Source organism: Toxotes jaculatrix, chromosome 9 (assembly GCF_017976425.1).
Source record: "Toxotes jaculatrix isolate fToxJac2 chromosome 9, fToxJac2.pri, whole genome shotgun sequence".
Classification (NCBI taxonomy): Eukaryota; Metazoa; Chordata; class Actinopteri; family Toxotidae; genus Toxotes; species Toxotes jaculatrix.
This window is the reverse complement of record NC_054402.1, coordinates 15,213,961-15,230,215: the sequence shown is the minus strand read 5'-3', so window position 1 is coordinate 15,230,215 and position 16,255 is coordinate 15,213,961. Positions and strand designations below refer to the sequence as shown.

General features: G+C 39.5%; 1 protein-coding gene across 1 annotated transcript; it reads right to left on the bottom strand.

Annotated features, from left to right (window-relative positions):
- Positions 1-5,499: 5,499 nt before the first annotated feature.
- Positions 5,500-15,948, bottom strand: LOC121187700 (junctional adhesion molecule A). Its single transcript, XM_041047078.1, has 8 exons — positions 15,918-15,948; positions 13,139-13,167; positions 12,006-12,082; positions 9,566-9,868; positions 9,111-9,395; positions 7,201-7,320; positions 7,025-7,070; positions 5,500-6,816 (listed from the first exon to the last, which is right to left on the bottom strand). The coding sequence occupies exons 1-8, from the start codon at positions 15,918-15,920 to the stop codon at positions 6,768-6,770; spliced, it is 912 nt and encodes a 303-aa protein (XP_040903012.1). The 5' UTR covers positions 15,921-15,948; the 3' UTR covers positions 5,500-6,767.
- Between the last annotated feature and the right edge of the window lie 307 nt (positions 15,949-16,255).

Here is a 16,255-nt window from a genome sequence, read left to right as displayed (position 1 = left end):
CCTATAAGTATATAATCTATAAGACTGTGTTTTGTAGCGACTGTATGTGTGTGGGTGTGTGCTTGCAAATTTGCATTGCAAACAGTGTGTGATAATGTTATCCGCAGGAGGGCAGCTCTGAGAATCTGGTCTGAGACTCAAGCTAGAATTTATTGTTTTGACAACTTAAGGATTTAAACCTCAATCACACCTCTGAATTTTCACATGAGTGCACACACACATCACACACACACACTATCCCCTCACGCATTTGCATGCATGTGCTTGAACACATTCAGACAGCAAATGCAAGCAGTGGCAAACAAAGGTACGTGTGCAAATGCATTAGTGCAGTCATGCAAACACAGGCTTATGCACTGCAAACAAGTGCAGATTTCCTGTCAGTCTGTTGGGCTAGCACTCTCCCTTGGTCTCTCCCTTGGACACACACATACACACACACACACGTAGGGAGGGAGGGTTTGTGCCTGTCCCGTCCTCTCTGGTCTATTTCTGAGGCGACAAGAAAATGATCAAAGCTATGTGACCAGACTCCAGGAATGACCTTCTAACTGTCTCAGGTGTCTCTTATTACAAACATGCAAATACACACACACACACATACACGCACACCTTTATTTATTAGAGATCTACACATACAGTATAGGCTGACATACATAGTGGTCGTTGCTCTAATAATATGGGGTTTTCTCTGCATAGACTCCTTTTATGTGTCTCTGAATTTCAGGCAGATTAGGTTCTGAACACCCTGTCCCTCCTCAAATCCCTCATCACGTCTGGGTTGTAGAGATAAATTTAAGTGGAGGTTGCTGTAGGGACCTGTTGGTGTCAAGTGTCCCCAGCCTGCACAGCATGTCAGCCATTTTTCTTCACATCTTTTCTCAGTTTCAATTGCTCATTGCACCCCTTTCATTTTCAGCTCCTCACACAACAGCACACACAGAAACACATGAAAACATTTTTTAATGTTCCCCTCGCTAAACTTCTTTCTCCTTGCAACAGTTGATATGCAGAAGATACAGAGCTGTAAATAACTGGATGAATGTCACGCAGCTGTTGCAAGAGGCATCGCCAGAGGTGATGGTTTCCATGCAGCCACAAACACACACTGACACATATACAACACCTATATCAGTCGCATAACTGACATATTCTTGGTATTTACTGGATAAATTAAATTTCTGATACATGAGATTTATGAGTGAGTTTTGCTCGAAGATTAAACTGCACAATTGTTAACATTCAGATTGGGGCACTGATTTTAAAAAAAGAAATCAGAATCAGACTCTGATATAATGGAGGGGAAAAAAACAAACACCAAACTCAGCCAGTTATTAGCAACTTTATGGCCCATTACTGTTCACTGAAGTAATCTCCAATAAGCTGTACTGTCTCTTTAATGTACACTGGCTTCTTTATTCATGCGCATGAAGAGAAAAGCAAACAAGCCAAGACTCTGCAATTTATGGCCATGCAGTTGTCTTCTGCAGTGCAGCAGAAAATGACACAGTAGCCAAATAAGGTCACAGCAGTGGAATCTTCACAGTAGCAGACTGTAAAATGTAAATATCCATCCCTGGTTATCACACAGTGGAAAACTACTGTGAAGCAGAAAATAGGAAGAAGTGAAAGGTGGCAATTACAGCAAACATCGTGTTATAGTATGATGTCACTTTCAGTCTTCCACAACACACATCACAAACACTTTGATAGTCTTTGATGTTCAGCCTCTGCCGAAACATGAGGCTGCCAACAGTCTGTAGCCAACTGGGCATCTTACCCACCAATCCCTCATACTGGTCTTTGTTGCTCTCGTTGGCTCCCCTCATACGATCCTCCCACGGGATACTCGGCTTCAGTATGATCACCTGTCTGAGTGTTTCAGGCAGTAGAACAAAGTCCACTGTGCAGTTTCCCGAACAGAAGTACACACGGCATAGATAGATAAGGAGACAGGTGCATTGCATAGAATAAAAACTGTATGTATACAGTTGTGTTCTCTTTGTGCGTGTGCAGAAGTAAAGGTCACATCTTAAGCAGTTCTAAAAATATTCAAAGGAGATGTGACTGTAGTCAATGTCTGCTCAGATTTCGCTCATCTACACACACACACGCACACACACACACACACACACACACACACACACACACACACACACAACTTTAAGTATTGGGTCACAGCCTAGTTGAAAAGGCCTTGGCCAAGAACTCCTTTGGTGTATCACCATTACAGAGAGGTGTTAATAGTTCTATTGGGCCCCAAGCCAACGAACATCTCTCTCTTATTTTGTTTCAAGCTCTTTCAAGTCTCTGCTGATGACTTTTGGCTCAATCAAACATATACACTGGAAATGTTTTCATCTTCTAACCAAGAGAAATACTACTGTCGTTGGTGCACACTCACACAGCCCACACTGGATTCCAGCAGTTTCATAAACCTGCCACTATAATTTTCTTGAGAACAAAAAGGGAGACTTCTTGCAGAAATATGGAAATTCCTCTCATAAGCAATGTAACAAAAGGTTCTGTTTTATGAATTGTGTATAACAAATAGCTATTTATATATTGTTGCATGGGTCATTCCCTTTCCCATCTTTTTGCCCCCCCCCCAGTGTGTTAGCGCTCTTTTCCCAATCTCAGGCCACAGGTCAAGGGTCAGAAAGGACAGAGGTGATAAATGCTTCCAGGTCGTCTCTCCTGTCTCTGGGGGTCTCTGGGAGAGGGTTTCTGCAGTGACAGCAACAACATGATCACTCAACGGTAGAAACAGAGCTGACCCTCCTGACCTGGTTTGGTCCCTCGTTGTCTCTGCTCCATGAGCTTCACTTTTCATGTTTCTCTGAAAAACGGTGTCTACAAAAGACATCTACTAAAATCTAAACAAAGGGTCCACGCACCACCAAAATTCAAAGTACGAGATCTTAACTGACAAATGTACTGTCTTGTAATGCAGGGACAAACACTAAACTAACTAAATTTAAGTTATGTTTTCTGTTGCTGCTAATGGCTTGTTTACATCAGTAATGTTTGAGAATATAGCGGGAATACATGCCTATATTCTCATTTCTGATCAGTTCAAGAGGTCAACCCTGTGTTTGTTGTTGTTTGTGTTTAGGATTGATTGCAATAGGAGAAAATTAAATAAAATAATTTTTTTTTAAAAATGGACAAGATGCAGTGAGATTCCAGCAAAGTTTTAGTCAAGTTTAAGAGGCCCACCTGATGTATTACTGATCGCATTGTTACGCTGAACACACTACACACACACACACACAAAAGCATGCACACAGAGACACACTTAACTGATTCAGAGACAGTGAAATGCCTGCTGTTATTTGGAGAACGTTAACAGCCCAATCTCCCTCATGCTGATCAGCTCCCCTCTCTCGCTGTGAATCGATGCCTTGTGCTCTGGCTCCCCACACTAAAACTAATCTAGTTGACTTTCATAACTAGTATAATCTGATTATAAATCTCCTGGTATGGGCTCCACACAGAACAGTGTGGTAGAGGTCACACACCGCTTGCTGAGAAATACCACAGGACTGTGTTCTGACTGAAAGGGTTCTCCATGAAGCAGGAGATTACACACTCTGCTGCATCACTGGGAAAGAGAACAGTCTGCTTAGACTGTTCATGATTAGTACATCTACTTTCTTTGCCTTGACTCCTGATGTTTTTGTAAAGATCTTAATTCTTACATCCTTAACTCAGTTTGAAAACAAATAGTAACCTGAAGGTCAGAGTTCAATGTCTCAAATACACGTGTTTCCATTCTTTAAAATGTTGCTTTGTACCTTTTTAACAGGTTCACTGAACAAACCAATTAAAAAAAGGGTTTTTTATTGTTTTGGGTTTTTTTTTTACCACATTCCCTAAAATATACTTATGCCAGTATACACCAAAATATACTCTTCTCTGCTCTGATTTCTGTATATTCTCTGATAAGTTTTAGCATTAAGATTTCCTAATAGTAGCACTATCTCATGTTGAACGTAAGCACCTCATATCCTTTTCCAGTACTTCAAATTGTCTAATGTTTATGTTTAAACCAAGTCTGACATGTGGTGTGTTTCTCTTACAGCCACCACAGAGGAAAGTCCTCCGTGGTTTGTTTGGGTTAGACAGCAGAGGAATGAGGGGAGGGAGGACAGAGAGATGGGAGGAGGGGGTGGTGGGAGGTGAGGGGATGCTGACAGGGGGAGGGGTGGGGGTGCGTGAGTGATCTTGGACAATGCACTCTGAATTTTAAAAAGGGAATAGAAAAAGGCGAGGGAAAAGGGGAGTGGAGATTTGAGGGAGAGAAAGGAAAAAAGGGTGGGTAAGGGAAAGGAGGAGAGGAAGGTGGCAGAAGGAGAGGAAGGGAGGGCTGGGTAGGGATGATGGGGGCAAAGGAGAAGATAATTAGATGGAGGAGAGGAGCGGAAGGGGAATGACAGAAGAAGCAACAGAAGGAAAGTGAGGGGAAAGGGTGCGTCAGTGCAATGAGGGAATAGAAGAATGAAGGAGGGAAAGAAAAAGATGAGAAGGATGGAGGGGGGTGGGGGGGTCAGGGGAGGTGGATGGTAGGGACCTTGGGGCTACATTCCTGAAGTGCAACCAGCCTGGTGCTGCTCTGCTGCCCAGTGTAAACACAGGGCACAGAGGTGGACTGACAGCCTGTCAGAGTGACTCATGAGACAGAGGGAAAGCAAGTGAGAAAGACAGATGGAGGGTGTGTTTTGGAAGAATAAAATGTGTGAAGAAGGAGAAAGAGAAGGAAGAAGAGGTGGCGACAGAAAGACAGCTGTGATGTGTATCTATAACGTTAACAATATCCTCTGTTAGACACTACATCCTGTAGACTCAATAGATTTGTGTGAGCAAACGTTCTCACATCTCTTCTCCTTCCTCCTTTCATGTCACCTCACTTCTTCTCCACAAACCTTTCCGCTCTCTTGCTCTTAGCTCTCTTCTCTTTTCCTTCAATAAACCAGGACTACTCAGCCTTTTCCTGGCAGGTGACCACATATTGAGGTCAGAGGGACATTGTGTATCCCTGTTTAAAAGGATTGCTTTCACATTGCTCTGATTTATACATCATGTGCTGAATGCCTAAACATTGTTTGATTCCCCGGGCAGGCGGAAATGAAGTTGCTTTTGCAGGCTAGCTCATGACAAATGCGATCAGTCTCTTGGATGTGGTACTTCAAAATAATGTTCAGATGTTAAAGTATACAGAACACAACACCAACTACTATGCCAATCAGCCACGACAGCAGGGCATGCATCTTCATTCTGTGGTGCTAGTACTACATCTAGTGGCAATCAGACTACATTACAACTGAAAAAAATGTACAGCAAAGCTCAATTTTTATTTTTTTCTATGACTGAAAATCTCAGTCATGTCTCTCAAACAGTATAAATTGTATAATCTACAGCAGCAGGTCACATTCAGGAGATATACTGACCATGTAGTGAAGTAAGCAAAAAGAGAGTATAACACTTCGCACAACACAATAAAAATTAATTTACAGTTTTAATTGATTCAAAATTCAATAGAAAAAAATGTAATGTCCAAAAAAAAAAAAAAAAAAACAGCCATCAGACAAGTGTTTTGTACAGATAGAGGAAATGAAAGCAGCCCTTTCAGACTGTTCAGTAATTCAGTGGAAGGAGGAATAAGAGAAGTCTCCCAACCCAAAGCAGTGTAAACAGGGCAAATGATATATACTGTGATATTTAAGAAGAAAAACATAAAATGAAATAAATATTTACTAAAAGAGCATTTAGAATTTTTACATGAGAACAATCACCTGAGAAAAACATTGGGGAGTTGCAAAGAATACCTAAATATTACTAGCTAGGGTAACGGTAATTTCATTATAATAGAAAAACCTCTTTCCCTTTTTGTATTAAATATTGCACCTTGCAAGGGGATCTGGAACACTGCAATCTATCGCAGACTACAGAAAACTGAAGTTGAATGAAAGTGCAGAGGACAAATTCATGTCATTCTGACAGCCATCTTCTTTGCATTCACACTTTTTCCCCCCAGGTTTTGCTATAGATTATTTCTGATAAACAAAACTAATTAAAGAGTAAAACACTGGATTCGAATTAGGGAAATAACACTAAAAACAAAAAATAAATGGGTAGTAGCTTTACAAGACTAACATTCCTTATTCTATAATGGGAATTACATTAAAAAAAAAAAAAGACAACAGAATATTATAATGGGCTGATATCAAGGAAAATGGGAAATTTTAAAGTGCAACAACAACAATATACTGTATCACGTTCCAAAAGTGACACAGCAGGTGTAACAGTTCCCACTTCTGCCCATAGATGTCAGTGCAACAATTAAATATTCATTCCATCAGTCTTTCCTGATTTTGATTTTACTGCTCACATTGCTGGGAGGTGTTTCCTTCAGAGGCTATTTTCCAGTATGCAACAACAATCTCACCACAAACCATTAGAAAAGCCCTTTTTTTTTAAGGAAGTACGCTATTCTCTTTTGAATGACGCACTGTCCTTTTCCAGCTCAAGGATACTAATGATGAATACTTCCTCAAACACTGAAAGTCTCCAGTGTCATTGAAATGTTGATAGCGTGTGGTCCCCTGACTTATGTAGACACTGGCCATTCCCAGTTTCTGTGTGACCAGTCAATCACAAATGTAGATGTACACTTGAGTTACATACAGTTTTAATTCTACATTTTAGAACAAATAATGTTTTTGACCCGAATAAAAATCGGATACACTTCTTCACCAGTTCAGTGCTCACGATGCCTCTGTCCCTCCTTTGTTTTCATAGAGGATGATTAGCTCTCTGGAGAAAATGAAAAATATAAAAGAAAAATGGAGAAAGGGAGAGATAAGGCCAATGATGACAGAAAATTATTTGAGGTATCTTGAACATGATTTCCTCATTGCAGTTGTGGCTCATGGAGCTCTTTATCAGCTTACATTTATCTATGTCATCAAAATATTATGACTTTTTCAATGGTGGCAATTTTGTCAAGTAAACATCCACTTACTCCCCATTTACGTTCCTCTCCGCTCTTGGTTCTCCTGGTGCCACTCCTGGAAACCAACATAGAGAGTGGTGTGAGGGTTAGCACATTGTTGTACCAAGTCATTCATACTGACATCTTTGTATTCTTACAGACAGAAATGTGTGTAGAACAGCTACTTTATGACAAACTGTTCTTACCTTTCTGTTTTTTCCTGTGTTTTAAAAACAGCAGCAATGCCACCAGAATGAAAACTGCCACCGCAGAGCTGGCTGCTACTACTATCACCCAACCAGGACCATCAGGTTTAGAGGAGGAACCTTCATGATGAGAACGTGAGAATCTGTGTTAGTTCTTCTCTCAATATTTTATTACCTTTCTAACCTGTTTGTGGTGCTTAGCCGTAAACCCATTTGCTCTTACTGAAGATATAAATATTTATCAACAGGTCAGAAAAATATAGTTTCATTTAAGAGCTTAAATGATTTCCCAAAACAGGGTGTTCTATATGTGCATATACTTACTTTGTTTTTGATGGTTAAAAAATACATTTAAATTTAAAAAAGAAGAATTCTTATATTTGACTCTTTTTTTGGTTCTGGACAAAGCCTTAATTGCTTATGCTATTAAATATATCATATGTGATCCAGCATTTTGTTGTGAACAAGCTAATCCACTGCAGCGTTTTTAGCCATGCTAGTGATTATGTGGGTTGTAACCACATAACGCCTCAGCTGTACTTTGGGTTTTGTCCAGGCTAGGCTTTGTTCCAGTAGATTTTGTAACTCATTGCAGTTTCTCATTCAACACTTTACTGTTTTTCTGGAAAAACTGCATGTTCCTGATTCTGAGACAAATTGGTAGCCACTACAGCAGTTACTATAACTAAAGCAGAAAAAACTACAGCTCCCATGAAAAAACTACAAGCACAGAACTACTTATGCCATCGTAACTTGGTTTTATCTATATTTTTCTAAAGTCATTATTTGAGCTTTCTGGCTGTCATCTCAGTTGTCTAAAAGATTTTTACAGCATTTGCTCCTGTCTCTCCTGCTGATTTTACAGACATAAATCAAGTAACCATGACCTCTTGACTTCTTCATGGACATTTAGCCTACGAACATCTGGGAAATTGTGTTTGTTAAAGCCACCACAAAACATAAATATTGAAAAAAAAAAACAACAATATTAGATTGTTTCTCAAATATCTGCTGTCCTTTTCTAAACATATGAGGTGGGCCACATGACATACTGTTGAGAAATACTGGATTTTTAATTATTAATGTTTTTAATTTTTTGTCGCTCAAAATATGCGTCACAACCACCGATGTGCGACACCCGGCTGCAACATTTTCAGGTTGACAGCTGACTGCATGCTCCAGTACACGCGATAAAGTGATGAGGGAGCACAGAAGCACACGGCATTTTTGGTTCGCTGCAGGTGGATAATTTAAGTTTGGATTTTTATTTCATAAATACGAGGAGGAAGCGTCTTTTGTTCGGAGTTCAAAATGTTTTTGTTACATACAGAAATAAAATTTCATGATCTCTGTAGCAGTTCATTGATTTCATAAATGTAACACACTATAGTTTTTTATACATAGCATACAGGTAAAAAAAAAAAAAAATATATATATATATATATGCAGTGTTATCCTCATTTTAGATGTCAGAAGGGTTTTGTGGCTCCCAGTGTTTTCTTGTGGGAGACGGTCCAAATGGCTCTTTGAGTATTTAAGGTTGCTGACCCCTACTCTAGACCTACTAAATATTGGCATATCAGCATTTTTGCATTTTTACTGTTAGCGTATTGCCACGCTAGTGTTAGCATTTCTGCTCATAGCACTGCTGTGCCTAATTACAGCCTCACAGAGCATTTGGCTTTACTGATTTTAAAACTTATAGACTATAGGCTTTGAAATCACATAATAAATTTGTGTATAAAATTCCAAGTAAAACAATGACAAGATGCAAAAAGGACACGAAATGTTCACAGAATGTTCCAAGGGGTTCCATTGCTGCTCACGCTTCACAAAACTTGCCCATAGGTGGAATGCATAAAACAGATTTTGGTAAAGAAACCATCAGGACTTGTCCTGTCGATACTCACAAACTGAGAACATGTCTGAAGTAACGTCGCCCACAGAGCAGCTGAGATGCGTCAGTTCTCCATTGGAGCAGTTGAAGTATGCTGTGCTAGAGCTGTTGAACAACATGGTGCTTGGACTGGGTACGTTACTGCTGTTCACAATTTTCCACACCTGACTGCTAACATTTCCCGGCACAGATACGTTCCATGTCACCTTGGTGCTTGGGTACCCGCCATGTGAGGTACATGTCACATAGCAACTGCCTCTGTCATGGGACTTTGTGATTGTGGGTTTACTGTAGTTGGCTAGAAGAAAGAGAGGAAAAAGTGATCACTGCCAGCCCTCTGTTAAAATGTTGTATGCAGTATTATTCCATCATTGTGTTGCATTAGAAATGGAGACTCTTAACCTAACTTAAAACTTAGATGATCAAACTTTTTAAAATGTTAAATATAACACACTCACTACAACATACCTGTGACACTGAGGTATATGGATGTTTCCTCAATATTCGTTTTGCCACTGTACTGAATAATGCATTGATACTCCCCACTATGTGACACATTCAGCCCGTACATGTGCACACTTGTCTCGCTGCGATCCAATCTTGTGTTCTCCCATTTCGACCGTGTTATAGTTTTTGAAATATGATAACCGTTAATGAATGTTGTGTGGTTTTGAAAGTAGAACAATGTTATTTTTTCGTTATTGGCCACGGGGCAGTGAAAGGTCACATTTCCGCCGACCTCCCCTCTGAGGTGAATGGGAGGATTACGTTCTGGAGAAGAAAAATAAGCAGGAGTAAACGGTTAGAGCATACGGGGAAACTGTTCATGAAACAGACATGAAATTGTCTTGACAGAGAAATAAATACAAGAGCTGGTGCACAATCTGCAACAACTGTAGGCAATTGAAAATCAGAAATGTATTCACTTTAATCGCATGCAAATTGTGTTTCACAGGAACTGTATTTCCAGGTATAAATATTATTAGCTTTCATTAGTGGCATTTTCATTAAGTACAGAATGTGTAGTTGCCTAAATGCAATCTGAATGAAACAGATCAGCGTTTAAAAAAAGAAAAGAAAATTAAGAAGGGGGCAAAAGTTGTTTGCAGTATCAGTTAGTATTACTTCAATAATATTAACTTATGTTGCAGTTGAATTGTTATAGCAATAGAAACTCACCAAGCTCTTAATTAGGAACACCCGTACACCTGCTTATTCATGCAATCATCCAGCAGTGCAATGCATAAAATCATGCAGGTACAGGTCACAGTTAGAATGCAGACAAAATATGAACTCAGTGACTTTGATCTTGGCATGACTGTTGGTAACAGACGGACTGGTTTGAGTATTTCTGAAACTGCTGATCTCCTGGGGTTTTCACACGTAACAGTTTTTAGTCAGATTGGTGCCAAAAACTAAAAACATCCAGTGAGGGCAGTTCTGTGGACAGAAACACCTTTTTGATGAGAGAGGTCATAGGAGAATGGTCAGACTGGTTGGAGCTGACAGAAAGGCTACAGTGACTCAGATAACCACTCTTTACAACTGTGGTGAGTAGAAAACTGTCTCAGAATGAACAACACATCCATACTTGAGGCATTTGGGCTCCAACAACAGAGGACCATGTCGGGTTTGACTCCCATCAGTCAAGTACAGAGATCTGAGGCTGCTGAGGGAACAGGCTCACTAAAACTGGACAGTTGAAGGCTGGAAAGCCTGGTCTGATTAATCTGGATTTGTGCTGCAGATGGTAGGGTCAGAATTTGGCGTCAACAGCATGAATCCATGGACACAACCTGCCTTGTGTCAACAGTCCAGGTGGTCCTGGTGGTGATGATGGTGTCATGGAGAGGGGAATGTTTTCTGGGCACAGTTTGGGCCCTTTAAAACCAGTCAGTCATCATTTGAGTGTCACAGGGAATCTGAGTGTCTGCTGAATATCTGCAGGCCATGTTCATCACTTTAAGGCCACAATTTGCCATCTTCTAATGGCTACTCACAGCATGATAATGGACCATGTCACAAAGCAAAAGTTGTCTCAAACTGGTTTCATGAACATGACAATGAGTTCAATGTGCTTCAGTCAGCAGATATTAATCCAGTAGAACTTCCCAGTATTAGTATGGTGTTCCTAATAAAGCGCTTTTGATGAGTATTCGTTGAGAGAACAGTTTTAACTTTAAACTGTGGGTGGGTGTGAAGGTCAAGGGTTTTTCTTTAGGCTTTTTGCGAGCTCCACTTAATGACGCAGTAGACTAGTCTCAGTTCCCCTTTATTCGAGCTGCCCTTTTCCTTTGTGTAAAATACATTACTAGTGGTGTCCCTTTCATGATTTAAATGATCTAAAGGTCAATTTTGAAAATGATGTTACAACAAGCTAGAGGTTTTGTCTATGTCCTTAGCTTGATAGATGTTCAGCTTTTTTCATCAGTGAGTCACTAACTGTCTGAAGTTTGGTGGTTTCGATGGGCAGGTACCTCAGTAGCCGTTTGCTGTTTTTACTAAAAACAGAAAAGGTGTCAATGAGGGCAGTGGGACTGCAATAGTAAGTTTATGGGCCTTAACCGAGGAATGGTTAAAGAATAGTTTGGGAAATACCTTCTTGCTGAAAGATGAATGAGAAGACTGATACCACTTTCATGTGTATACAGTAAATATGAAGCTCTAATTTGGCTTAGCACAAAGACCGGAAAGACTGAAATAGTTGGCTTGTCTCCAGTTTCCAGTCATTACACTAAGGTAACCGGTTTGTCTCATAATACGTTTAGTGTTGATTTAGTCATGTGCGACCAAGTACAACACTGTGAAATCAGTTTTCCTTATTTGTGTAATTGAGTTATATAAACAACTAGTTTCACTATAAAACCAAGATGAAGTCATACTGATTTACTAACGTGACAGTTCTTACCTGTGACAGATAAGCCAGATGTCACAATCCAAACCAGAGCCAGCAGCCAGATGGAAAGCCTTGGAGTCCTTGGAAAACTGTGTAAAAATAACCATTTGTTGTGACATGGTTATGCAGGTAACGCTGGAGCATTACAGTAACACACAGAAGTACATACTGTATACAAACATTTGATGGTCACAAAAACTGCATGCTCAAGACACAAAGAATACTGTAAAATACACAAATTTGACTCTGTGTCTAACAGTTCAGTTCAGTTTCCTGCCTCTGAGGCCACATATGCTTGTATTGACCCATCATCAAATCCACCCACACTTGCCACTGAATGTTACCAATCATTATTCTTACTAAAGCTCACTGTGCCACCTCTCTACCTCCTCTCCAGTGAAAACACCAGAGCGTCCTCAAGAATGTGATCAAAGTCAAGCCCCTACACACAGTTCACCAGCATGGATATGTGAGTACGTTCCTCTGTGAACCCATGTGGTGCTTCACAACAAACGTTCCTCCTAGAGCTGACTTGTAACTTCAATTTGAGAGTCAGGATGGTAATGGATAGAAATACTTTTTACAAGTATTATCCCAGGAACCAAATCTAACTCTGTTAAGGTCTGAAAAAAAGTTTTCAGTATTTTTTCCCTTTTAGATACGTGGTGCATGTTGCTGTCATACACTTTGATGATGGCCCTTGACAGAGGCAGCCATCGCTCCACTGAATGATTCAGGGTCACAGACTTATACAAACCCAGATGTTTCAGGTGGTTCAGTCAGTTAGGTGAGACTAATAGGTACTGAAAGGATATTTTTAGTCATTTCCTGGCAATCTTTGGTGGGTGACTTACAGTAAATATACTGTTAGTATGGAGAGGGGGCGGTTTGAATCTTTACTTTAACACCATTATTTCCATGACCACATCACTGGCTATTCTTACATCACCCAAATAAAAATACCCATCAAAAGCACTGATAAGGGGTTGTGTTGTTTAGACTTCTTTTAATGCTAAAAACATGATTCGTGCAGGATGCAGACAATTTCCAAATATCTAACATTTGAGTCCTGTCACTGTCAATTCTACTGCTGAAATTTCAAAAGTATTTATACCAGCAGGATAGAAAGCTGGAGGGGTACTCACCGAAAATACTGCAGGTTGCTACTGGACGTCTGTTGAAAAGACAAACATCACAAATTAATCACTGTGATAGGATTGAGTATGTTTTCATTGTATTTGGTATCTTTTAAGTGAACAACCACATTAATCAGGCATGAGTCTGGACTGGTTCACAAAGCATTCTTGCAACGATCGAAAATGGGGAAATTTTTCGTTGTTTGTGTATCAGATTGAGCCAGTGAGTCACTCAACATTAGCAGGTGAATGACTGTATCTCAATCTTAGCCACATTATTGACTGTTAAGGCACAGAAGTGGAGCTAGCTGCAGCCTTTGTTTTACTGCAAAAGAATTTCACTCCCCCGCTCACTCACCACAAATCGTCACATGCACTTCTCAAATCACCACTAATTTGTGTACATTTGTTTACTATTTGTCAATACTGAAAATTATTATTGCAAATGATAGTGGGTGTGGACTCTCAAATCTATACTCAAACAAAGAACAATCATGTCTGAAATGGCTGGCTGGCTTTTCACAGTCAGTGTTGAGTGGGAAATTGAATTCTCTCATCCTGAAAGAACACACCCTAAAAGTGACTTCAGCAAATAACAAGCTTAAGGAAAGTCCCAGGGCACAGTGTCAGAGAAAGCTTGTTTCTGTTAATATGCAGAATGGTGTATTCCTGAATCTACTGGGGGAATCTTCAGGCAGTACCTACCAGCTTTCTGTTGTTTTGTACCAAAAGCTGAAAGTATCAGTTAGTATCAGTTAGTTTCTGTTACTATATTCTGTATATATGTCAAGTACTGTGTTATTCTATAAAATCCCAATTTCTCTCAAGGAGAAACACTGACTTCATTACAGGTTTTGTAAGCTATTTTTAAATGGATTGCTGTATCTAAAATTGTTCATGAGGAAATGAGCTGCTTTCATGACTTCTCTGCTATAAGCCAGCTGATAGTGACTTCAAGTCTCAGGAAATTCCCAGGTGGAAAATAATGTCTGAATTGTTTTCATTGTAGGCTATGGTATAACAAGATATATTAAAAGGAAAGAAAGAGTGAAAACTGTCTGCCAATCAAAATATATAACACAGTTTTATTCATAGAATGCAGAGTTTGCTACAAAAAACAACCTCAATACAAAAGTGGACTTTCAGGGGAAACACCCCTACATTTACCATGCATCATAATGAGAGGCCTTGCACCATGTGTCCTGAGGAGAAACCACATCAGAGGGAATTCCCAAGGCCATAATTACCATAAGTCATGGACATGAAGCCTTTAGTTTCAGAAAAGTGATACCACAAGTAAGGATTGTGAAAGTTATTTAAATTCCTATGGATCACTTGATCCAATGTGTGATTAATATAAGCTACAGGCGTCTTCAATAGTAATTAACTTTGATGTAGTAATTTTGACAGAGGTTAAATTTCCCCTAATTTCTGTGATTGCCTGTTACACCAGCAGCTTTAGTTTTGTTGAGACTGTGTCAGAGCTGTTGATTCAAATCTGTGACAATGCATTTTTTGCAGCTGCATTTGGTGGTTTCAGTGTGTTGTACTGCACTTCCACTGAAAGGTGTTTTTGGCCCAAATTTAATTTCATTTTCAGAAAATACAATATACAATTCATACAGGCAAATAAACTTTTAGACAACAATAGAAAAACAGAGAAGACTGTGTCTGTTAAGACTGGCTGTGTGTTATATTATGTGTGTTCAATCTGTGTTTTTTCGGTTGTAGATGTTTACTAACTTTATCATCCTACCAACACCTATAGTACAAGTAAAACAATGAGGACTTACTGGAATGGGGATTCCCACATGATGTAATAAGATTGCACAGACTGGCCTACTGTGTTTTTTTAAGGCAAGATGTGCATGCTCATTGTTGGCTGTCGAGTTAGTTGTCAGGTTAGTCCCACACATTTATTTGAACTCATGTCGCATGAGTATCACGCCTTTTTAATTTGGTAGCAATGTGATACTTCATGTAGGTTAAACATTTTGGATTGCAAAGAGCTTTGTAGGGTGGACCCAAGTGAGAGACTTGTGGCAGGACACGTGTATTTGTTTAGTTGCTATTGCTACACAGCTGAAGATTCTCACGGCTTTCTATTTCCTTTCTCATATTACAACTATTTCGGATCCCACAAATGACTTACAGGGTTAGATTACAACAACACATATACTTGATAACTCATAATCAATTCCCATTTTTGGAATATAGGTATACCCAACTCCAGCCACTTGGCCACAATCTCCTTTAGCTATGCAAATAATGTATGAAATCAGCAAATATATATACTGTACATAACAATTACTGTCATATACATAATGCTGATTAACTTTTTAAAGCTTCATTCTCGTCCAAAAGCACATATTTGCACATATTATTACCATGATAAAATAGTTTATCTTATCTAAGACTTACGACTCTTATGTGGCTAAGACTTACTTAATCATTGTGTTTACTACTTGTTCTTCTGAAAGCTGTAAACTAGTAAACTATCAACCAAATCAGATCTAGGGAACTGGGAACCAGGCTCTTCGCTGGAAGATTTTGGTTTTGACAACACAAGCGCAGACACACACACACGCACGCACACACACACACGGCATTCACGGGCTGCTGCTCAGTGACAGTATTTCTTTCATATAGGAAACTATGTCAATGCATGAGAGAATTCCTTTCTGACATCAGTATAACCTTATTATCCAAGTAATAGCCTTTATCACAACAATAAAGTGAATTGATTTTAAATAAGACGAGAAAAGAAAGAGATGAAAAAAGCTCTTACCATTATGCTGCTATTCTCTCTTTGTCCTGAGGTAAAATGAGAGCCGATCAACTTCCTTACTGTCTGTAAGCTTGAAGGGGTGGAGCTATAAATGAGTCATTCGACTTTTGAAATTCCTTTTTTTTTTTAATCTCCCGACAGTCTTCAGTGTATGAAAGAAACCTGAACACTTACAGTAACACAGTCCTGTTTTAATTGTACAAAACTTGATCTGCCTTTGATGCAGCAAAATACAGATGTAACACTGTGCCACTGATTTATTGTGTGTGTGTGTGTGTGTGTGTGTGTGTGTGTGTGTGGGTGGGGGGGGGCATGGGTGTAGATGTCTGCATTCACTC

What these genes read in the sequence shown, in the direction of transcription:
- LOC121187700 (XM_041047078.1), bottom strand. An exon ending in ATCTGGCTTATCTGTCACAG is followed by an intron (nt 9,869 to 12,005) that starts GTAAGAACTGTC and finishes TTTCTTCTCCAG; the next exon opens with AACGTAATCCTCCCATTCAC. An exon ending in CATATACCTCAGTGTCACAG is followed by an intron (nt 9,396 to 9,565) that starts GTATGTTGTAGT and finishes TCTTTCTTCTAG; the next exon opens with CCAACTACAGTAAACCCACA.